A 25,846-nucleotide genomic window follows, 5' to 3' on the forward strand; every position below is an offset into this window, starting at 1 on the left:
CAGGGCACCATAGGGTACTTATACATCATGCTGCAATCTTGGATCTAAGCATGACAGACAATAAATAACTCAATTAAAAATGGTCATATCTATACAGGGGATTGTCAGGCCTGTTACCATGACAGTGAGGGATCTAGGAAAAGTGCATATAGCAAACTATATCAGACACCAACCACCCTTTCTCCACAGGTCTTCCTTTCCAGGAATTCACTGTTGGTTTCTTGTAGTCTTGTCTGGGTGTCTTCTTTTTCTTCCTTTTGGGTGGTTTGGGGAAATTCCAGTGATTTACTCCTGCTTTCCTGGTCGCTGGGGGGTTCTGTGTCACTTACCTCTGTGGTTCTAGACACTGCCTACACTTTACTAAGAGGGGATTCCTGGACCTGGTATAAGGTGCAAGTACCTTTGGTACCCACCAGGCCGGCTTCCTACAGGTGTCATCAGCGTACATGTGACAGTGAATTTGTATACACTTAATTAATCTGTAAATATTAGTTCATTTTCTTAGCAGTCACATACCCCGTGAGGAGACTTCGGGGACCCCCAGGGCACCCGAGACCTCAGGTTGGGAACCACTTCACTAAACAGTATAGTGTGGCTGGCATTATACTCTTCACCATTTACAACAAATGTTACTGAGCACAGATCCCAATTACTGGAAGGTTTGTAAGACTAAAGGTGACAGAATGCTCATCTGTTGGGAATTCCAGGAGGTACACCTCTTTGGGAGGGGTGATGACCCTGTTAAGAGATCTTGGAATATCAGATTCCCCTTTGTCCCTTAGGTTATATTGCTTGGTCTGAGACCTACCCAATCCGAAATTATGACAAATAGCGATTGCCACATGTTGCTACAGTGTTTAGGGACAGCTATACTCATGATAGCCTATCATTGGAAGGAGGGCACCCTGCCATTCTTCTAGTGGTATTATAGTCTCTGTACAGTCTTAGCCATGGAGCAATTGACTACTAGTATGAATGGTACCCCACTGTCTTTTGCAGCTAAATGTAAGCCCATGATGAATGGCTCTGGACCTCTTTTAGAGTTATGGGATGTACACCTCATCAGAGGTGGCAGGTGTACTTTGGCCCTCAGACCTGGGCTTCTAGATAGGATTTGCTGTTTGTGAAATTCTGTTTTACCATCACGTGCAGGACACGTTTGTCACATAGATCATACTATTATGCTAGCTACTTTCTTTCCGAAACCATCTATGCCAGCAGAAATAACTCTACTCTTTTTAGAAGTTAGAAGGGTGCTACATTTTTATTTAGATAAGTATAAAAAAGACAAATCAGTCATATGTGAATTATGGTCATATTAGGTAAGGTCCGTCTACTTCTAAACAATCTATTGCCCAATGGATAATAGCATGATTTTTTTTCGTACCGGCTCTCTAGCAGACCTCTTACAGGTAGACCCAAGAATCATGCTACAAGAGAGAAGGCTGCAGCCACAGCCCAGGTTAGACCTGTTCCAAATGCAGATATTTGTAAAGCTGCAGCATGGAAGTCAGTACACAGGTTTACTAGACAGTAATGTCTAGAAACAGATGGAGGCTAAAGTTGATCCAAAAAACTGACCTAACAACCTGGTTCTTTGTAATACTGTATGATATAATGTATTTCACCATGTGCGGTTTATATTGTGATGTTGCTTGTTTACATGTGAATGCTCCTTGGGCTTGTAGTTGGAACAGTGGGCATGGATTCCACCACAGACGCTCTCTTAATGCCGGTTGGTTGCCATGGGCGTAATTCTGGACTTCAGTAAAGGACTTTTTACACAACCCTGCCTGGGAGACTACTTATTACATATTGGCGACGATCCAGCTTCTGCCCATCGATGTTGCCTCTGCACCCTCAAAGATCTTCGGCAGTAATGGTGTCAACGCTAGACCAACAGTCCGCACTGTAATGCCAATCAAGCCTGTGAAGAGGCCTACACACACCACTAATCCAGATTGCAAGGGTCTTGACTGCCTCAGTTTGGTAGTACCCTCTGTGCACCTGCGCAAACCCTTCGGTCCCACCATTGCCTAGATACAGCGCCCTGTGCCTACTTAGCTGCAACCATGCCTGTTGCTTAGTTACAGCCTCTAAGCTTGTACGCCTCCTCCCTGCCGTTGCCTCGCGTCATGATGCCATTGGGTGTGACTTCACTCTCAGTGGCCAAATGTGATTGTGGCGGACTGTGCTCAGATTGATGCTGCTTAAGCCGGTGAATGTGCATTCTCCTCATTGCTTCTCTTCATGCTGGTCGTCATCACCATTTTTTGCCAGTGCTGCTCTTGTAACCCAGTTTCTTCGCTTTCAAGGTGCTCTCATTTTAACACTTTTCTAACATTGTGGGGCAGTTGTCTGGTGCATTTCCATCGCTGTCGTGCATCCGCAGTCTAAGCTGGCACCTTCCGGCACAGTAAGATGTGTAGTACTTTAATACATTGAAGGTTTTTCTTACTCACCTGCTTGGTGCTGCAGCGCCGATAAATCCTAGCTATTACTTCAAACTAAATAGTGGATTTTGCTCCTTAGGCCAATGGATTGACATGACATTGTTTTGATTGGATGTCAAGGATGCATGTCATAATAAACATCAATAAAAAAGAAATCAACAATCTAAACACTACGCAACAACCACACCAGTTTATTAAGAAGGATTATAAATGTGTCTCCCTCTATTAACAACGCTATAGTCATGAAAATAATTCTCAAACATAAATGATAAGCATATAGTCATCAACGGCTGATTAGAACGCCTTATATATCTGAGTTTAATCAAAGCAAGTAAACAAATTAACTCAAGTATTATAACACAACTTAATAACACCAATATTTGCAACAGTGAAATAGAATACATTCAAGCAAGAGATCAAGGAGCGCCAATATAAATCATGAGCATGTAAAGACAAATTCCCTCACTAACCACTAATTAGCATTAACGTGTTGGGCTTCATGTAACTGTTTTAGAAACACAAATTGAGAAAAACAAATACTAACTCGGACTATAAAAAAAAATATCATTATGCAGCAATTTATGAGTTGCAGCTGGTACCTGTAAAACAAAAGACACACATAACAATACTCAATTGTATTCATTACCCATAGAACAACAAGAAGATCATCACTTCAGCAAGGGGACACCATCAGTAGGACGATCTATAAAGTCCTCAAGCCTACATAACTGATAAATCACTGGAAAATCTCGTAAAGTCTGCCAATAGCTCTTGCTCTCCGTCTCTCTCAAAGAATTAGTGACAGAACGTTATATTAATCTTTACAAAGCTCACGGTTGGTCAGGACATGGGGAGTTATACATTCAGCTAATAAAACTAAAGTTAGAAAACTAAATATTATACATTCATAATACACTGAATTCTTATTCAACAACATTTAATTTACGTAATCATTAGCTAAACTCAATTCATAACAAATTCTTCTCTTCCGTCTTGTCTGTGGATCCATTGTTCCATCTCGTCCAAATCTTTGTTTCAGGAAGAAACATCTAATATAATTTCCATCTACTTCCACCCTCGAGGAAGAAACCACACGTTAGTGACAATTTCTAAACAATAGAACAGTCAAACTCGAGCAATGACCTAATAAATCTGACCTTGTGAGACATATCACAAAATCCCACTAGGTGTAGCGGTCTACACGTCTATAAGCTATTAATCAAATTCTTTTAAGTAAGCATTGAGCAGTGAAAAACAACTGCAAATGTAGCTAAAGTTAGCCTAAGCAGGAAACAAAATGAATCATGGTGGCCATTTACAAAAGTCACCCGCTTTTTACATATTAGTTCATTAATGATCAGTACATTATTAATTAATAAAATTATCAGTAAAATAAAGATCTTCGGCAGTCGTGGTGTCAACACTAGACCAACGTTGCTTTCTAAGGCCTGTGCTGTAACGAAAGTCAAGCCAGTGAAGAGGCCTACGCCCACCGCTAATCCAAATTGCAAGGGTCTCGACTGCCTCAGTTTGGTAGTTCCCTCTGTGCACCTGCGCAAACCCTGCGGTCCCACCATTGCCTACATACAGCGTCCTGCATCTACTCAGCTGAAACCGGGCCTGTTGCTTGGTTACAGCCTCTAAGCTTGTGCGCCTCCTCCCCGCTGTTGCCTCGTGTCATGATGTCATTGGGTGAGACTACACTCGCTGCGGCCAAATGTGATTGTGGCGGACTGTGCTCAGATTGATGCTGCCTATGCCGGTGACTGTGCATTCTCCTCATTTCCTCTCATCCTGCCGGATCGTCTTTACCATTTTTTTTGCCAGTGCTGCTCTTGTAACCCAGTTTCTTCGCTTTCAAGATGCTCTAATTTTAACACTTTTCTAACATTGTGGGGCAGTTGTCTGGTGCATTTTCATCGCTGTCATTTATCCGCAGTCTAAACTAGCACCTTCCGGCACAGTAAGGTGTGTAGTACTTTAACTAATAGATTGAAGGTTTTCCTTACTCACCTGCTTGGTCCCTATTTGTGTGTTTACTTCATTGTTGGTTGTGATTGGCTAGCATGGCTACAGTACAACAGATTACTTGCACACCTTGAATGCTAATATTTTGGTAGACTGCCACAAATACAGGACGTTAGTCAGTTTGGGCGTGGCAAAGTGCTTTTCTACTATTGATTTGATGTCGACCTACCACTAAAGATTCACAATATTTGACAACTTTTGTTACGCCCTTCTGTACCTAAAAATATTTGAGGTTACAGTTTGGGTTGACATCTGTTGCAGCATGTTCCAGAAGGTTATGGACATCCTATTTGCTGACCTCAAAGGGGTACAGGCCTACCAGGATGACATTTTACAATTCGTTGAATCTCTAAAAGAACACAGTCACATGTGGAGAAGGTTTTATCTATATTAATTCAGAGGGATGACAATCGGGAAGGTCAAATTCAAGTTTGCCTCCACTGAACTGGAGTACTTAGGACACATCCATATCGGAGTTGGGTTTAAAATCCCACCTTTTCCCTGATAAAGGCCATCAAGGAGGCAAGTGCCCCAGCTGACAGAGATGCTTTGTGTTCTTTAAATCTTGCAGAGTACTATGCAGGGTTTGAGTCTGGGTACGCAGTAGCAGTTGAGTCCTTGAGGGTCCATTTTGAGGAAGGGGCAGAAGTTTCTATAGTCTGGGGAAATGCAGTCTGCTTTTGACAAAGTAAAATATTTGATAGTAGAAGCTCCAGCACTTAGCTCATTTCAAGATGATTTCACCACTGTAATCACTCTAGATGCTGGTCTACAGGGGCCGAAGGCGGTCCTGAGTCAAATGGTTGAAGGCAAAGAACAGACAGTTGCGTTCGCCTCCACGGTACTGAGACAATTGAAAAGGAGGTGTACAGCACAATTGAACATGAGGTCCTGTTGTGCATCTGGGCAGTCCAAAAATTATAAATTGATGTCCGATGTCAAGGTTTCGAGCTACACACTGACCTTAAGCCTTCAATCTACATTAGTACGGGGGTATTCACAACACTATCCATCCAAGATTGACCTGGTTGGTTTTAAAATTGCACAAATACACTTTTACCATAGAACACGTGGCAGAGGGAAAACATTTCAGGTAGATTACCTTTCTAGTGTGCCAGTGCCTGAGGTAGATGAGGAGTTTGACGTTGACGATATTGAGTGTGTTGCTTCAATTGATAATGTGCATGAGTGTTATGCTAGGCTTTTTTTTTTTTTAACTTTTTTTTTTTTTTTGCAGTGTTAACAATAAACAACACAACAGTCGAAGTATTATCGATTACACCTTCATCCCTTTCCACAATCCCAGTGCATGGACAGACATTTACAGCATAGTGGAACATTTCCTGACAAACCTGAAACCCTTCAGTCCCGAAGACCCCTATGGTACCCTTCCACGCCTCGTGCAGTGTATGTCTACCACAGTGCTGCCTGAGTCGTGGGATACAGTGTGATGCTATGCTTAGTGTGTACGAGTGTTTAGATGCCTGCCAGCAAGTTGATGTCTTAAAGAAAGTCAGCAAATATAATATGCAAGGTTGGCCTGAGGTCAAGTATTTGGAGGGCAATTTGAAAACATACTCCTAGGTTGCAGGCAAACTGTCACTGGTCAACGACATGGTATTAAGAGGTGATTTACATGTTCCTCCAGCTAAAATGTGCAATTGCATCACTTCCAAAGCACATCAGGGTCATTTGGGTACAACCAAGACATACATGCGCATAAAACAGCACTATTGGTGGCCCGCTTTAGATATACATGTGAAACAGTTATTTTCGAAGTGTCCAGAGTGCTTGCTGTCTGGTGAGCATTGGAAACTATACAAAACACCTCTACTCCCTGTTCCAAACCCTGATGCAGCTTGAAAGAAGTTAGGCCTTGAATTATCAGGACAGTATGTCGCTCTACTAGTGAACATGAGGTATGCCATCCTCCTGGTTAACTATTTTTCTGAATGGCTGTACTTCTCCCACGTTGCTTCACCCTCTACAGGTGTTGCAGCAAGGTTTTGGAGCAGGTGTTCTCTGTAGAAGGATCACCCATGTGTTTGGTTACAGACACGGCTCACATTTGTGTCAGAGCAAATGTGTGAATTTTTGTCAAGGCATGGCATCAAGCACGTGTGTGAGTACAGAGAAACACAATCTTCACATGGTTTAATAGAACAAGGCAACAAAATAATTAAAGAGGGTGCCCAGACTGCTCTTGTGTCAGGTATGGATGTAAAACAATTCCTCAAACAGAAGGTGTGGAAAAACAGCACTACACCACGTCACCACTGGGGTCATTCAGTTTCTGTTATTGAGAGCCAGAAAAGACAAAGACCATTCAGCTTTGTTTCCCACTTGGTTAAAAGAACAACTTGCCATGGGAAATAAAGTGGTTGGAGATACAACCGTAAAATAATAGGTTGCCTCAAGGGTGTCTGTAGGAAAATGGGCCTTGTTGCAATTATACCCTCCCTCCCCCTCCACCCACATACACGTTTTGCCTGATATTGATGCTGACTTGACTGAGTGTGCTGGGACCCTGCTAACTAGGCCCCAGCCACCAGTGTTCTTTCACTAAAAATGTACCATTGTTTCCACGATTGGCACCCCCCTGGCACACAGACCAGTTCCTTGTAAAAGGTACCGGGTACCAAGGGCCCTGTGACCTGGTAAGGTCTGTAAGGGCTGCAGCATGTATTGCGGCACCCTAAGGGACCTCTCCCCTAACACATGCACACTGCCATTGCAGATTGTGTGTGTTGGTGGGGAGAAAAAGGCAAAGTCGACATGGCATCCCCCTCAGGGTGCCATGCACACACAACACTGCCTACGGCATAGTTAAGTCACCCCTCTAGCAGGCCTTAAAGCCCTAAGGCAGGGTGCATTATACCACAGGTGAGGGCATAGATGCATGGGTAATATGCCCCTACCGTGTCTACGTTCATTCATAGACATTTTAAGTGCAGTGTGACCATATAAAGTATATGGTTTGGGAGTTTGTCAAAACGAACTCCACAATTCCATAATGTCTACACTGAATACTGGGAAGTTTGGTATCAAAGTTCTGAGAATAATAGACCCAGACTGATGCCATTGTTGGATTTATTAAAAAATGCACACAGAGGGCATCTTAGAGATAACCCCTGTATACCAGCCCAAACACCAGTGTTAGGCTGACCAGTTCCTGCCAGCCTGCCACAACCAGACGGGTTTCTGGCCACATGGGTGAGTACCACGGGTGAGTACTCTGTGACCAGGAACAAAGCCTGCACTGGGTGGAGGTGCTTCACACCTCTCCCCTGCAGGAACTGTAACACCTAGCGGTGAGCCTCAAGGGCTCAGGCTTCGTGTTACAATGCCCCAGGGCACTGCAGCTAGTGGAGACGCCCAGCCTCCAGACAAAGCCCCTACTTTTGGTAGCAAGTCCAGAGGGATAACTAGGAAAAACAAGGAGGAATCACCACCTCAGCCAGGACCACCCTTAAGGAGTCCAGAGCTGAAGTGACCCCCTCCTTGCAGAATCCTCCATCTTGGTTTGGAGGATCAGGGACAATAGGGATAGGAATGTGCTTCCCTCCCCAAAGGCAGTGAGCACAAGGAGGGTGTAGCCACCCTCAGGGACAGTAGCCATTGGTTACTGCCCTCTGACCCCTAAAAACGCCCCTAAATATTGTATTTAAGGGCTCCCTGAACCAAGCTAGTCAGATGCCTAATGACCTCACAAGGTAGACTGCTTAGCGGAAACCCCAGCAGAGAAGGAAAGGAGACAACAACTGATGTGGCCCTAGTCCTACCGGCCTGCCTCCTACTTCAAAAAACCTGCACAAGAAAAGCGACACGTTCTACAGGTCCAGCGACCTCTGGAAAACCTCCAGAGGACTGCCGGCATCATAGAGGATCAAGAAATCCTGTGGCCAGCGGCCCTGTCCAAAGAAGAACAGAAGAAGAAACCTCTTCTGAAGGACTCCCACCTCACTCCAGAAGCGGGAGTCCTAACCACTCTGCACCCAAAAACCCACAGCCCGAGTCCATGTGATCCAACTGACCAGAGAGGACCCCCAGGTGACAGCGACCAAGAGCCCACCCTGGGTTGACCTATCCACCCCTCCACGACGACTCCTGCAGAGGGAATCCTGAGGAGCACCTGACTGCGACTGCCCTGGACGAAGATAACCGCCAAAGGACCTACTGCACCCGCAGCCCCCAGGCCTTGGAGAAATCGACACCGGGTGCAGCAATGATCAGTGGGCGGTCCTCTTCCCTGTCTGACCGGGACACCCTAAGACACCCGCTTGGACCTCACCTGCAGTGCCTGAGTGACCCCCAGGGACCCCTCATAGTTTCATCGGAACCCCAATGCTCTGTTTGCATCCTGCACCCGGCTATCCCAGTGCCTCTGAGGGTGTGGGATTGGGGCCCCTCCAGTGCTCCTCTGATTCTCACCCCCCCCCCCCCCCCCCCCCCCCCCCCCAGTCTGCCCTCAGTGCTTCGGGTACTTACCTGCTGGCAGACCGAATTCAGAGTAACCCCGTCTCCCATGTTAATATTACTCAACTTTGACACCTGCACCCGGCCAGCCCTGTGTTGCTGGTGGTGGGTGTTTGGGGTTGACTTGAACCCCCAACGGTGGACTGCCTATAACCTGGTCACTGGAACTGTAAGTTGTGTACTTACCTCTAAAACTGTACTTTATTTTCTTCCCCCGGGAACTGTTCTGAAAATGCAGTGTCCACTTTTGAAATAGATATTCTCTGTTTACTTAAAGTTACATTGAAGGCTATGCTAAGTACTTATCTGCAACAGTATTTACTTCTGAACTGCGTTTTGTGGTAATGAAGTAACAAAAATATATTTTTCTATATAAAATCCTGTTGGTCTAGAGTTAAGTCATTGAGTGTGTTTCTTCTATTGGTTGTGTGTTTACAACAATGCTTAACACTACCCTCTGATAAGCCTAACTGCTCGACCACACTACCACTGGTAGAGCATTAGTATTATCATTAGTATTATCTATTATTGCCTCTGTCAAGCCTCTTCGGGAAGCCCTAGACTCTGTGCACACTATATATCATTTTGATATAGTATATACAGAGCCAGCTTCCTACAGTGACCTATTAACAGTCTAAAGTGATCCGTGATATCTGATAGAGACTTCTACTTGCAGATTCCTTACCTTAGAATTTCCCCTCAGGCGTCAGAATGGATCTGGAGATTCTTCTTCGAGCAGTACCTGTGCGCGCTGTCAGGTAGCGTCTGGCGACTCCGCATCCATAGTGGTCAGCGTGATGACATGAGGGTCGTAGATAGGTGCCACCTCGGCACGGTGACGTCAGTTCTTTTCTTTCCACGCCACACGCTGATCTGGAGAGAGCTTCCCTGTTCATTTTTTTGACAAATTGTGACACTTATGTCATGTTTTTGTTGACTTTTGGTGTGTCGAGGATGTCCCCGAAGACCGGGTTCAAACCACGAGAGGACTGTCACCTCATGATATCAGTGACTGATCTGCATTGGGGATGTTTGTGGTGTTTGGAGCATGACCATGACCCGAAATTGTACTCAGAGTTCCGGGCAATGCACCCGAAGGCTTTGAGAGAGTTGTCCTTAAAGCTCGTGGCAGCTCGGCGCTTGACTCCGCATCGCTTCCGGTCTCGCTCGAGACAGCTCGCAGCGTCTACAACACTCGTCTTCATCCAAATCTTCAGATCACTCAGGTAAGAAGAAGAAGTCAAAGAAGACTAGGCATTCTTCGACTTCACCCCCCACTCTGCTGTTGGGACGAGTTTCGACCCTCCAGGCCTCCGTTCGTTGAGCCTACTTCTGGGTCCGCTTTGCACCTCCCTGAGTGTCCGGGAGCCGGAGCGAGCCCTGCCCAAGTTCTATGAGGCCATGCGTCTTGTATTTGTGCAGTCCTGCGGTGCCCTCGGGACCTGGGGGCCCTTTGGGGTCCGCGCCTGCGGCCTCGTCCTCTGACTGCCCCCCCTCGATCTGCTATCTGATCTGTGACGATGCCGGTTATGCCATCGCGACCTTCACCGGCTAAGTGGTCGACACTCATGACGTCGGTTGGGCCCACGATTGACGTCGACCCAATTCTATTTCCCGATGAGACGGAACGGCGTTGGCCGAAGCTGCTTCTGACTTCGATGGGGCCTACACACTTCAGGTCGGATTCAAAACCTTTTTTCTACGGGTACGAATATTAGGAAGGATGAATGGGTCGCTGGACCCTTATGAATACCAGCTGGATAACCTTAACATGAACTGGGCACAGGAATGGGGCGAGGACAGTGGTCTGGATACTTGTCCAGACACTGGCATGCTTTCTCCTCCTACCATGGCTACGCGGAGGGAGCATCCTATTCATTGGTGGTCAGTAGGGCGGCAGAGGTCCTTGGCCTCGGGCTGTGCACTGTAGGAGTACAGACTACCTCGTGACGGAGGTGCTTCCGCCTGGGGCTTCCACTTCGGAACCCCTACTCCCATTCAGTATAGCCATCACTGATGTCCTTCTGGGTACTTGGACCAGACCTATCATAGGGGCTCCTGTGAACAGGGCAATCTCCCGTCGCCACCTAAATTCCTGTCCCAACACCCCACGGCTGAAAGCCTTGTGATTCAGGCTTCATTTTCTTCCGGTGTAATTCCTTTCCGCTCCCCCATATCGGGAATCGAGAGTCTGGACCAACTTGGAAAGAAGCTATTTTCTTCCTCCAGTCTGGCCTTGCGTTCAGTGAACACTGCTTTTGGGCAGCTACACCCACTCATTGTGGGATATGGTTGTACAGGTCTTGCCGCAGATCATGGAGAAGGACAGGGCTATCACCTTTCAAGCTGTTCCTAATGGGGGAGACTTGACGAAGTTCACTATTATCTGTTGGCTGGACACAACCGACTCTCTGGGTAGATTACTTGCTTTGACAGTGGCCTTGAGGTGCCACGCCTGGTTGAGGACATCTGTTTTTTTAGGGGATGTCCAACATACTCTTGTGGACATGCCCTTTGATGGCACCCGTCTCTTTGGAAACAAGTTGAACTCAGCGCTTGAGAGTATCATGGTGTCCAGGGCTACTTCTTGGTCCCCTGGCGTTTTGACCGCCCCTAGCCCACAACTGTCTGCCTTTCGCGGTCAACAAGGGGCTCCCTGTCATGTCCGTTTCCCAGCCAACGTGCCACCCAGGCTACTCAGCCACTGCATGGCCGTGGACCGGTTATCCCACTGGCTTGTGGGATAGGAAACTAGAGGTCTGCCCGGTCCACTTTTGCCCCTGCTGCAGCCTCCAAGCCTTCCTTGTCCGTTCCCCCATCTCAGATCAGTTGGAGGCAGGATTCGCCATCACCTGCTCCACTGGGAATCCATCACAACGGAAAGGTGGGTTTTGCAGATCGTCTAAAGGGACTACTCCCTCCCCTTCAAGACTGCCCTTCCATCATAATGCTGCTTATTGTAGGATCATCTGGAACTACTCTGCGAGGCTCTCTTGCCCAAGGGAGCCATAGGGAGTGTCCCCGCACCAAAAGTAGGTTGTGGTTGTTATTCCCAGTAAGTTCTGGTGCCCAAAAAGGACAAGGGCTTACGTCCTATCCTAGACCGTCAGGCCCTCAATCTGTTCCTCAAGGAGAAGTTTATAATGCTCACTCTGGCTCCGGTCCTGTCTGCCTTGGACCCAGGAGACTGGTTGGTAGCGTTGGACTTGCAGGATGCTTACTTTCATATACCCGTCTTACCTTCCCACAGCCGCTACTTGTGATTCGTGATAGATCACAAGCACTGTCAGTTTACTGTGCTCCCCTTCAGCCTTACCAGCACCCCTTGGGTGTTCACGAAAGTGATGGCCGTGGTTGCAGCTCATCTGTGCAGGTTAGGGATTTCAGTCTTCCACCACCTCGATGACTGGCTGTTAAAGACGGACACGCCACAGAGAGTTGTCTCCCACCTTTAGACTACGGCAAACCTACTGCACATGCTGGAGTTCACTATAAAGATGCCGAAGTCACACTTGACTCACTTTCAGATACTCCCTTTCATCAGAGCTGTTCTGGACACAGTGCCGTTTCGGGCTTATCCTCCTCAAAAGCGAGCCCAGGATATTCAGGCTATGTTTCTGATGTTTCTAGCCTCTATCCTGGGATTCGTTGACAGTGACTCTGAGGCTGCTGGGCCTCACTGCCCCCTGCATCCTGCTTGTGACGCACGCCAGATGGCATAGGTGGGCTCTGCAGTGGGACTTGAAGTTCCAGTGGGCGCGGCATCAGGGGCCTCTTTCCAACATGGTCCAGATCTCATAGGGGACCGCAAAAGATATGCAGTGGTGGCTTTCGAATCAGGATTGGGTCAAGGGCAGATCCCTCTCCCTTCCCCAACCAGATCTTACAGTAATGAAAGATGCATTACTCCTGGATGGGACGGCCACATGGGAGAGGGTGAGATCAAAGATGTATGGTCTCTGGCAGAGTCGGGACTCCGCATCAATGTTCTGGACCTCCGGGTGATGAGGCTTGAATTGAAAGCTTTCCTTCCTGTGATCGGGCGAACCCGATCCCGGCGCCGGCAGCAGCAGGAGACGCTGTATCGGGCGGACCCGATACGTCATTTCCGCGTCCCCATGTTGCCATGGGGACGCTCAAGCCGACTCAGCTGCGTTTCCCCGTTCCCGGGGAAACGCTCGCTCACAACGAGCCCGCGGGACGCCATAAAGGGCCGGAACACAGCAAGGAAGAGGAAGTTGGCGGCGAGAGAAGGACGGACAACGAAGACTTCGGGAAGCAGCAGGAGACACCAAAGCACGAACCGAGCAGTCCCAGAGAGGGGGAGAGCAAGACCACGGACCCTGAAACATCGGAGATTCGGACGAAGGAGCCCAGCCACGACCCTGGAGGGTCGTGGCTCACAAAGGTACGGTCCCTCCTAGGGACAAGGGACAGAAATCTCAAAACTACACTGGGAAAGCGAACTGGGGAGGGGTGAGAGGGGAAAAGGATAAAGGAAGGGCACAGCCTATTAAAGGACTGATTAACCTAACCTCTCGGGGCACACCCTAAGACTTACCTGACTCACAGACATTGTATGAGGTTAAAAACAGTTCATGGGTGAATGCACACTTTTCCTATCTCCCTACTTACCTATTCCCTATTCCTTCGTATTAGACAAAACCCCAGAAAACACTTATATACTTACCGAGGCATTCTTTTGTTTTCTTGCCGGTACCTCCCTGGAACCTTCCCAAGTTCCCAGAAAACCCTGACGGAGGAAGAAAAAAGAAAGAAGAAAAAACAAGTTAAAGAAGAGACATTTAACCGGGTTACTCCATATATAATCTGAACTTTATTACAACACTTGAACAAAGAAAGTCACACCTATAAATAAACTCTTACTTACCATATTATCGGATCTCCGTCTGGTTTATACCATTCAGCCTGCCACAGTGGTGTCAGAAGTGGGATCAGACCCCCCCCAGTGGCTGAGGAACGGTATAACCATGAGTGAACATCCTGGCCTAGAGGACATGATTAAACAGCTGGCGGAAGGCCAGCGGCATTTACAGTTGGTTTGGAAGCGCACCAGTGCGAGGCCAAAGAAGATAGGGAAGCCTTACAGCCCGCCCTAAAGAGCCAAGCCACTATATTGGCAAACAATCAGCTGGTTCATGAGACGGCCATGAAAAAGTTAACTGAGACCATAGCTGCTAGTAAAGTGCACCCTAATGTCCCCAGTTCAGTTCTCCAACGGTATCAGGAAGGGGAAGACCCAGATTCGTTCTTTACTACTTTGAGCGGGTCGCCTCTTCCGCTCAGTGGCCCGAAGAGAGATGGGGACAATACATCGCACCTTTACTCACTGGTCTTATACAGGCAGCTTATCAGGCGGCCAATCCTGACGGAACTACACCCTATAAAGACATTAAAAAGAGCATTTTAGAACGGGTAGGTCACAACACTGAGTACTACCGAGTAAGGTTCCGGAAGGTTAAATGGGGACAAAATGAGGACCCCCGAACCTTTTATTTCAGGGTTAAGGACTTGGCGCTCAAATGGCTAGGTCCTATAGGAACTAGTCGAGAGGATGTTATCAAAACAATCATCCTCGAACAATATTTGGACTCCTTACCCACAGGTACAAAAAACTGGATAAGGCAACATCCCAATGTGGATACGGACATGGCTATAGACCTGGCTTGTGCATATCACAGATCCACGGACGTAAGATCAATATCACCCCGGCCCAATCCCAAACCCATTACCCCTCCAGCACGACCCACACCGAGATATCCCGTAGAAGACCCATTTCCACGTAAACCAGGGGAGACTCATCCAATACCCGGACCCCAATGTTTTAACTGCGGAGAATGGGGACATATTGCTCGCATGTGTCCCAGGAAAACAGAGGGGGTGGAACCTATGGAAATAGGAGTAACTCGACGCAGGGTCTTATGTACAAGAAAGGGGGACACCAAATTTAAACAGACTTTACGAATCAATGGTCATCTCCTCTCGGCCCTCATAGACTCGGGTTGTAGTCAGTCGGTCCTACGACAAGATCTGATAGACCCGGTGGATGAAAACAACTGCCAAAGAGTAACTATTTGCTGTATACACGGCGATAAGGCACAATATCCTCTTTCCACAGTGGAGCTAGAGTGGGGAAATTACAGAGACTTTCTTCCCATGGGTGTTATGGAACAACTAATAGAAGAATGTATTGTGGGAACTGACTACGTACACTTCCAGCAACTATTAAATGGTACCCAAAAGGAGAACTTCGAATGGTGGAACGAGGCTCCTTTTTCTTATAGCGAAATTGACTGTCCCCCATATCGTAGAAAACTTTCCCGTCGGGAAAAAAGAGAAGGCAAGGCGCAGTTTCGAGAGGTTAAAGAACAACCTCAACCCTTAAGAGTTAAAGCCAAGAATCATAGAGCACCCATCAGTTTCCGCCAGCATCAGAGGGAGGACCCTACTCTCACTCATGCTTAGAGAACAGCAAAAACGGAAGAAACTGACGAGGTGGGTCCCTATTTCCTTGTACAGCGCAACCTTTTGTATAGGGTGACCAACACGAGGGCAGGGGATCGCAAATTCCAATTAGTAGTCCCCGACACATATAGAGATCAAGTACTTTTCCTAGCCCACAATCAACCGGGTGGGGGCCATTTTGGCAGGGACAAAACCGAGGAATATCTCCTCCGAAGATTCTACTGGCCAGGAGTTTTTGCACACATTAGAAAATATTGCTCGCAATGCCCTAGGTGCCAACTCACCGAACCAGGCCGGCCCCGGAAAGCACCTCTCTTACCTCTTCCCATCATCGATATCCCGTTTAGTAGGGTGGGGATGGATCTAATTGGACCCTTGCTTCCCTCAACTAAGGGACATACTTATATATTAGTGATAGTAGACTATGCAACCAGGTATCCCGAAGCCATTCCTCTTGCCAGCATGACGACTAAAACAGTAGCACAGGCAATGATAACGGTATTCACTCGGACAGGGTTTCCCCGAGAGATTCCGACTGACCAGGGTACACCCTTCATGTCCAACCTCATGAAGCAGATCTGCAAAACACTCGGCATCACCCAGATTAAAACCTCAGTTTATCATCCACAGACAGATGGACTTGTGGAACGATACAATCGGACTATCAAAACACTATTGAAGAAAATAGTAGACGAGACAGGGAGGGATTGGGACCAGAAACTGCCCTTAGTATTATATGCCATTCGAACACACGAACAGTCCTCTGCAGGACATAGTCCGTTCGAACTGGTCTTCGGGAGACAACCCTGTTCCCTTTTAGATATGGCGGTCGAAACATGGGAGGAAGAAGAAGAAGAGGAGGGGCGACCAGTGTTAGAATACTTTCAGAAGCTTAAATCACATTTACAAGATTTATGGGAGAATGTACGACAACATATGGAAAAAGCCCAAGAGTCGCAGAAACAATATTATGATAGGGGAAGTAAACTCCGTACCTTCCTTCCTAATGACCAAGTGTTGAGCATGAGACCCACATTGGCTCAAAAGTTATTAGCCAGATGGCAAGGGCCATATAGGATTATTTGAGCAATCTCCCCTGTCACCTATCTCATCGAGTTAAGTGTCAACCCCAAAAAAAAAACAAATTTATCATGTGAATCTCCTCAAGAAATGGGAAGCAGAAACGGAGGTTAGCGAGAGAGTAGCAGTGAGTTCTCTTATCTCCCGTTAAGGAAGTAGAGATAGAGTTGTTTCCCTCTGGGAATCAACAAGAGGCAAATATGCCCGTTGTCAACACTTCGTTGACAAAGGCACAGAAGGATCAGTTATACGCCCTATTAACCCAGCACCCAGGGGTGTTTTCAGACGCACCTGGCAGAACGTCCCTGATCCATCACAGAATAAGAACACCAACAGGACAGACTATTCGGTTACGGCCCTATCTTATTCCCGAGGCTAGAAAACATATCATAGAAGAAGAAATAGAAAAGATGATACACTTGGGAGTAATTGAGCCTTCTGTCAGTCCCTGGTGTTCACTGGTAGTTCTGGTTCCCAAACCGGACGGAACAGTTCGTTTTTGTATTGACTTCCGCCAACTCAATGCCATCTCTGTATTTGACTCCTATCCTATTCCCCGGGTGGATGATGTTCTCGAGAAGCTAGGAACCGCTAAGTATATGTCTACCTTAGACCTCACTAAAGGATACTGGCAGATACCCCTTTTCCCCGAAGACAAAGAAAAAACAGCCTTCTCTACTCAATCTGGTTTATATCAATTCACCGTGTTACCTTTTGGTCTTCATGGCGCCCCGGCAACCTTTCAGAGGTTGATGGATAGATTGCTAAAGCCCTTCCATTCATTCTCTGCCGCTTATCTTGATGATGTCGTCATCTTTAGCAATACTTGGCTAGACCATCTGCACCATCTACACCAAATTTTGAATACTCTCGCAAAAGCAGGATTGACTGCTAATCCTAAGAAATGCATCTTGGGGAAGACTGACATATCATATATCGGCTACAAGATAGGCAGTGGCACGTTAAAACCCCAAATGACTAAAGTAGAAGCAATTCAAAATGCGTTCCTTTCTTGGACTAGTGGGTTACTATCGTAGATTTATCCAGGGTTATTCCACTGTGGCGGCCCCGCTTACGGACCTCTTATCAAAAAAACACCCCAACAAATTGGCTCCTTTTTCTAACAGTCAAAGACATAGTTTTGATCGGTTAAAATCATCCCTTACCTCAGAACCGGTTTTGCAATGTCCTGATTTCTCCAAACCTTTTCATTTGTACACGGATGCTTCTAATGTGGGCATTGGCGCAGTGCTCGTGCAATCGGATGAGGATGGTAGGGATCACCCGATTGTCTTTATCAGCCGGAAACTACTTCCCCGGGAGTGCCATTACCCCACCATAGAGAAAGAGTGTTTGGCCATTAAATGGGCAGTGGAGACCTTGCAATATTATCTCCTGGGTTGACGTTTTGTACTGTATACTGATCATGCTCCCCTTACCTGGCTTGCTTCACATAAGGATTCCAACTCTAGGATTCTTCGATGGTTTCTTGAACTACAGCCTTTTTCCTTCCAGGTTTGTCATGTCCCTGGAACACAACAAGGTCCCGCGGATTACCTATCCAGGTTTCCTTGCCCTACTCCGGTCCTCGAACAGGACCGTTCTTGGGAAGGGGTATGTGATTGGGCGAACCCGATCCCGGCGCCGGCAGCAGCAGGAGACGCTGTATCGGGCGGACCCGATACGTAATTTCCGCGTCCCCATGTTGCCATGGGGACGCTCAAGCCGACTCAGCTGCGTTTCCCCGTTCCCGGGGAAACGCTCGCTCACAACGAGCCCGCGGGATGCCATAAAGGGCCGGAACACAGCAAGGAAGAGGAAGTTGGCGGCGAGAGAAGGACGGACAACGAAGACTTCGGGAAGCAGCAGGAGACACCAAAGCACGAACCGAGCAGTCCCAGAGAGGGGGAGAGCAAGACCACGGACCCTGAAACATCGGAGATTCGGACGAAGGAGCCCAGCCACGACCCTGGAGGGTCGTGGCTCACAAAGGTACGGTCCCTCCTAGGGACAAGGGACAGAAATCTCAAAACTACACTGGGAAAGGGAACTGGGGAGGGGTGAGAGGGGAAAAGGATAAAGGAAGGGCACAGCCTATTAAAGGACTGATTAACCTAACCTCTCGGGGCACACCCTAAGACTTACCTGACTCACAGACATTGTATGAGGTTAAAAACAGTTCACGGGTGAATGCACACTTTTCCTATCTCCCTACTTAACTATTCCCTATTCCTTCGTATTAGAGAAAACCCCAGAAAACACTTATATACTTACCGATGCATTCTTTTGTTTTCTTGCCGGTACCTCCCTGGAGCCTTCCCAAGTTCCCAGAAAACCCTGACGGAGGAAGAAAAAAGAAAGAAGAAAAACCAAGTTAAAGAAGAGACATTTAACCGGGTTACTCCATATATAATCTGAACTTTATTAAAACACTTGAACAAAGAAAGTCACACCTATAAATAAACTCTTACTTACCATATTATCGGATCTCCGTCTGGTTTATACCGTTCAGCCTGCCACACTTCCCTTTCTCAAAGGAAAAGTGGTGCAGGTGTTCACCGACACTACTTCCATACAATACTGCAACAAACAGAGGAGAGTGGGGTCCTGGACTCTTTGTAAAGAGGCTCTATGCCTCATGACGTGGCTGGCACATCAGGTTATTACCGTGGTGGTTCAACATCTGGCGGGCTCTCTGAGCGTCCGAGCAGACAAACTCAGCCGTCGATGCATAGTCGATCACGAATGGCGTCTCCATCCAGAGGTGGCGCAAGGTCTCTTTCAGCAGTGGAGAGAGCCTTGGTTAGATCTATTTGCCTCCACAAAGAACGTGCAGTGTCAGCTGTTTTGTGTGTTGGAATTTCCAGGTTGGCACTCACTCGGTGACGATTTTCATCTTGAGTGGAACTCAAGCCTCCTTTACGCCTTCCCACCAATACAGCTTCTGTCCAGAGTTCTGAAAAAGATCAAGAATGACTGGGCTCAAGTAATCCTCGTGGCTCCAGAATGGGCAAGGAGAGTATGGCATCCAGAGCTACTGAGCATGGCCACAGAATCTCCAGGCAGACTGCCTCTTTGGGAGGATCTTCTGTCACAGCAACAGGGGATGGTCCTCCACCCAAACCTGGCCAATCTTTGCCTTCATGTGTCGAGATTGAGCGGCAGCAGTTGACAGCTTTTGACCGAAGTCTGTGACATTATCTTGGCAGCCAGGCCTCCCTCCACCAAAACGGTATACGCCTGTTGTTGGCATAAGTCTGTTGATCCCCTCTCTGAGGTTATTTTGTTCATCCTTTCTTCAGGGCTCTGCTTTGGGCACCCTTAAAGGTTATTTATCAGCATTTCTTAGATTGCCAGACCAACCTTCTCTTTTTAAGTATCCTATTGTTGTCTGTTTCCTTAAGGGACTCACTCATTTGTTTCCTCTCACTCCGTTTTCATACCCCAGTAGGACCTCACTCTTCTCCTCCTACTTAATGTGTGGTCTTTTTGAGGCGTTGCACAATTGTCCCTTGTGGCTCCTACCTCTCAAAACTGCATTTCTTGTTGCCATCACCTATGCTTGCAGAGTCAGTCAGCTTTCAGGCTGTCTTCAAATCCTCCATTTTTGTCTGTTCACCCTGACAAAGTGGTGCTGCGTGCAAGGGCTTCCTTCCTTCCCAAAGTAGTTATACAGTTTCATGTAGGTCAATACATCACTTTGCCTACTTTTTACGCACTTCCACATCCTCCTCATGAAGAGGAGAGACTCCGTCTGGATCCAAAAAGCGCGTTGGTGTTCTACCTCGATGGTTCCAAAGATTTCCGGGTGGGTGGTAAACTCTTTGTTGGATATGTAGGTGCAAAGAAAGGAAAGACGGTGGAAAAGTATACCATCTCATAATGGGTACTACTTTGCATAACAATGTGCTACACTTTGGTAAGTGCTTGCACGCTCACTCCACCAGAGCAACTGCTGCTACCACAGCGTTAGCACACGGGATTCCTGTTCTGGATATCTGCTGGGCTGCAAAGTGGGCATCTCTGCACAGGTTCACTAAATATTACTGCCTGGACAGTTAGGTCCGCAGAGACTGCTACTTTGGTGGTTCGGTCCTGCAGGACTTTTTAGTATGATCTTAGTTCTCAGCCCATCACAGAAAATGGTATTGCTTGGGTATCTATTCTAAGGGAAGGAATCTGCAACTACAAGTCTCTATCAGATGAACAAGTTACTTACCTCTGTAACGATTTATCTGGTAGAGACATATTCTAGTTGTAGATTCCTTACGCGTACCCCCTCCTGCCCCCCCCCATCCTCCCTGCTTGTGAACTGATTTCTGGGGACAGGGATTGCCTTTTCAGGGCTTAGCTCTGGCCCACCATTTTCAGTGTTCTTCATGGCTCTGAGCTTTGGCATGGAATGTTGTGAAAAAATCTGGCGTCACCTTGCTGAGATGCCGCCTGGGTACGACCCTGATGTCATAACATCGACCACAACAGCAACAACGGAAGCTGAGTCGACCGATACCACCTGACTGCACGCAAGGGTACTACTTGAAGAATAATCTCCTGATCCAGTCTGATTTCTGGGAGGAAATTCTAAGGTAAGGAATCGGCAACTAGAATATGGCTCTACCAGATAAAATATTACCAAAGTATGTAACTTGTTCTTTAGTAAGGGTTACAATGGACATGATGAGATAATGGTTGGTGACTGTGTCCTCATCAAAATACATATTAAGGTCAGGAAGGGTGAGTCACTATTTTCATCTCCATCAAAGGTTTGCAGAATTGGCAAAGGGTCAAACCTGTTAGGAGAGAACGGCTGGTGGCAAAAGAAGCAATTAGTGAAACTATCACAGCAGCAGGCCAATATCATAAGTAAGAAGAAAGGTGCTGGTGTTGACTTAGATTGGGCAGAATGGATGCAACTAACAAGTGATGCTCTGGTCGGGGTAAGAAATGTTTATGCATCTCAGAGAGATATTAGCAATTCTGCATGTCATCTTACAGCAGGGTGTATGGGGGCCATGAGAAGTAAAAAAAAAAACTCAGAAATTCAAAGGTTTTGTTATGTATTAATGCTGTCTTTACTCTTATGTTTTATATCATTCGTAGGGTCTTCCACTGCATATTGCCTTTTACAAACGTTAACAGCCGTGGGTTTACAGTATTGATTATTTTTTTTTTACTTTATCTTTTCCTAATTTGTTTGTTGGGGGGACGGTGATGTAATACTATGTGATGTAATGTATTGCATCTCGTGCAGTTTATATTGTGATGTTGCTTTACACTTGAATGCTCCTCGTGCTTGTAGCTGGAACAGAGGGTGTGGATTCCAGCACTCGCATTCTGTCAGTACAGGACTCCAAGCCGGCTGGTAGCTACTCATCGTGGGTGTAATTGTGGACTAAAATAAACGACCTTATACACATCCCCGCCAAGAAGTTTGCTTACAACAGTTTTAAAATGCAGGCCTTCTCTTCGTCTATACCTAATTTAAGTCTACCAGGCTGCGTTTTTACCTTTATTCACATCCGTGTTGAAAGGATCTTAGATGACAGATGTTGTAACAAAGTTCCGCAGCAACATTTGGTACATTCAGGAGACAATTAAATCTGATAGGCTTCCATTAGGCATCATTTCTCAATTTGTGGTTGAGAGACGTTCTACAGTTTTAAACCTATGGAAGAGTGCCTATGCAGAAAAAATGTTTTGGGGTCTTTGCAGGCTGTGGAGGATTTATCAAGGTTTTATGACTTAAATGAAGATTCTGACGATGTAGAGCCAGGGCTACTTGTAACTAACATTTTCTTTTGATAACGGTCCTAACTGCTGATGAAGACACCTAGCCATTCTGGAATTTCAGGCTACCACTATCAGTGATTTTCAATGCATTGTCCCTCCCGATTGTGTTTTAGAACTCTTACTGTACAGTGCAACTCAAAATACTAGACTCACCTCCGTTCAGGCCTCACTCTGAGAACAAAATATAGTAACACATTCACCCTAAAGGTTAATTTGACACTTTGTTGTGCTATTAACTTTGAGTATTGTTTTCATTTTCAGGTGATTGATATGTTGGCTCTGCACCTTCCACCAGAAAAGCTCTTCCCACAACTAGTAAGTACAACTTTTTTCTCCAGGCATGTCTTTGTTAACACATCAACCAACCTCCTTATTTCATCTTGCAGCTAAAAACAGTAGACTTTCAGGAACTTCTTCCTTTCTCTCTCGCTCTCTCACAGCTACTTTCTGCACCTGTTTGTTTTCTTTCTCCCATACATCTGGCTCTGCATTTCAAATAGACCTTTAGTTTCTGATAGTTCGCTTTGGGTCCGCCCCTTTTAATTAGATATACATGTTTTAACTGTTCTCCGCTCAGAAGAGTATTTGTGTTACACCACATGCGTTTGGCTCATAGATGTATCATTCTCCACCAGTAGACTACTTGCACTGTAAAATAATCTCGACAACTTTACCCATCCCTCTGTCTGTCTCTCATTGCTTCCCCCCACTTTTGGCTAGTGTTTGTGCCCGACATCTCCCACACCTCACTGGTAGCCTCCTCAGTTAAGTCCTATGATTCCTACTGTACTGCTGATATGTTTCCCTCTTTATTTATTGCGTTCTTACATTAGTATATCCTGCCCTCATTGGTCTCCCATAGTGTGCGCCCTCCTGTTCAGACCACTAACGCATTCAAATTCCACGTGTTTAGTGACTAAGGTGCATAATTAAGGGATTCACCACTTTCACATTAAATGTGGTTCTCCGTCAAGGGGTCTTCATTGATCATCATAAGCACTGAACAGTCCTGTCCTCAATTGGGATTCCAGCACATTTCTTTCGAAGTATACCGTTCTGTGTTACATCTTTGCCTTTGATTAGGAATCCCAAGAATGTTTATGTGCTACAAAAATAATTTAGCATCCTATAATGTATGCTGTATTGGTTAACTTCCTAACTTACCTAGAAAAATATGTATGAAAACAGAAATGCCCCTAGAACCGTAGGCAACATTAAGAAGAAAAAAAAACTATTTTACAAACATCTTTTGAATAAATGAAGAGAAATGAATAAAGGCAGTGTAGCCACATTGGCTATAGTTATTTGAATGTGAAAAGTGACATTGTGCCTTTAAGGGCTCGAAGACTTCCATTTTCCTGTCAAGCCTTGCAGCTGGCAGTTGCCTCAGTTCTTTGTTTCCGGCCCCAACATTTGATGTTGAGGAATACTTTAATGTTAAGACACCACTCAAGGTTGAAATTCACAGAATAATCCGTTTCTGTACAGAACAATGCAGATTAGCATAAAAGAATTAAGAAGTTGAGGCTTCCTTTGTAATTCAATTCGAATACTCAAGAGCCTGCTCACTATCTAGGCCTCTTTCTCCATTGGTGGTACCAGGCTCACCATTTCCACTTCTTTCACTGCCACCTCTACCACCAGTGATTCCGGTGGGGCCTTCCTCGCCCAGAACTCCGACAGTTCAGCTGGATCCAATGTCAAGACCTACAACTGTGCGCTGGTTTTTCAAATCTACTTGATCAAGATATTCTTCTAAGTGTTCTTGAAGATACAAACAAGGGACTAGAACCATATCGCATTCTTTTTGTTGCTCCTAATCTTCATCTCAGACTGAAAGTAACTCGCCTACAATGACATATTATCTTCCAGCAAAGATTTTGCCTTTGATAACATCTATGCTTTCCTGACGTTCCTCATCAGTGAGATGTTCAGACACAGTTTCCTCCTTCCAACAACTACAAACAAAATATGTAATCTCAACATCTCTGTTTCTATTAGTTACAGGTCTTCTAGAATCAACTATGGACTACTCTTTACTCCAAGCTCTCTTAAAACAGCCTCTTCAAGGATACAAAAGAATGACAGGCTTCCAGAGCAGGATGCACTGTTCCTCCATATGGATCTTTATCTTGACTCTGCAACTTGAAAATACCACTCCACTGCTCCATCATACACAATTCCTCTGGATAAGGATAGCAAAACTTTGGATTCCACAGGAAGAAAAACGTGTGGCACTTCTGCCACTAAAGTGAAGGCCTCAATTTTCATGGCCTTGTTAAGCAAGTATCAAATGTTGATATGAGGTTGCTTACAACAATTCCGTCAACCTTCCAGTGATCTCAGTCACGGTTTCTAGAAAATCCTTAATGAAGGAGCAATGGTTTCCAAATCTGTGTTATGGCAGACACATGTATCCTGTCCTGCTCATGGTTTCTGTCATGGCCATGTTTGTGGAGATTATCCTGATACAGGCCTAAGGTTCTGTAGAGGATTCTGAATCTGCCTTTCTCAGGGAACACATTTTCTGATGAGCACTTCTAATCACAGATACTTTACCTTGTGAGTAATCCCCAGGCATCACACAGGATCCTACGCATCACTAGGTGACCTTCTGTGGCACCATGCAGATGTTGCTTCGCTTCAGAAATGGCGAGCTGCAGAGCATATAAGTGCCATCCATGCAGGCTGACAGCAGTTCCTTTATTACTGTGCCTCTAGGCATAGATCTAGAGTCCATCTGAGCTGATTCTGGGTCTGTTCCTGATGCCCCTTGAGTTTCCAAGTCTGTCACTGACGACACATCCATTTTTAGCACTTTACTGGCTCCCTCTGGTGCACTTTAAGCTCTAGATATCTGCAAGAGCCTCAAGTCGGACTTGCGCCAGCGAATCCGCACTTCGCTTGATATAGGCCTTGTCTCCCCCCCATGGTTCTGCTACAGAGAAAAGAGCATGTTTTGCTGTCATATTGGAAAGGGCAGCTGAAGCGTTAGACCAACAACTGCCAACCATTGAAGTAAAAACAAACATATTGGTTGCAGAGTTACAGCCTCATCATGCTCCTACTGAGCCACTGTTAACATTTAACAAAGCATTTACAGGAATCATTTTGGGCACCCGGCCAAGCCCAGTTCAGAGTCTCCAGTTAATAAATAGATCATCCATTGCCATCGCCATGCACCTCCCGATCTCACTTTCCTAACAAAGCATCCAACTCCAGAAAGTCTAGTGGTATAGAGTGCACCTGCAGGGTTAACCCTAATGCCAATGCTACCACTCCTGATCGTGAGTCCAAAAGGATAAAAACAATTGGAAAGATAATTTTCTTCTCTGCGAGCCTTACTCTGAGATCCATAAATGCCAGCTGTATCCTCAGCTGGTATTCCCATGCCCTTTTGAATAGAGTAGCTCAAGTTCTACCAGCTTTTCCAGGTGACCTTTGGGCATCTCGTACATGAGATATTCAGGACCGCCACAATGTGTCAAAATCTGTGCTGCGCTCAGAACTGGACACATCGTCTGGGATGTGGT

The 25,846-nt window shown here is 46.2% G+C and overlaps 1 protein-coding gene across 1 annotated transcript in view; it reads left to right on the plus strand.

The window, feature by feature from the left end:
* IPO4 (importin 4) overlaps positions 1-25,846 on the plus strand; it is a 1,872,953-nt gene that overhangs the window by 389,855 nt on the left and 1,457,252 nt on the right. The window contains exon 11 of the mRNA XM_069238173.1: positions 22,575-22,628. Coding sequence (XP_069094274.1) covers positions 22,575-22,628 — 54 coding nt within the window. The remainder of the gene's footprint in view (positions 1-22,574; positions 22,629-25,846) is intronic.

The sequence above is a fragment of the Pleurodeles waltl genome, chromosome 6, assembly GCF_031143425.1.
Source record: "Pleurodeles waltl isolate 20211129_DDA chromosome 6, aPleWal1.hap1.20221129, whole genome shotgun sequence".
Taxonomy (NCBI): domain Eukaryota; kingdom Metazoa; phylum Chordata; class Amphibia; order Caudata; family Salamandridae; genus Pleurodeles; species Pleurodeles waltl.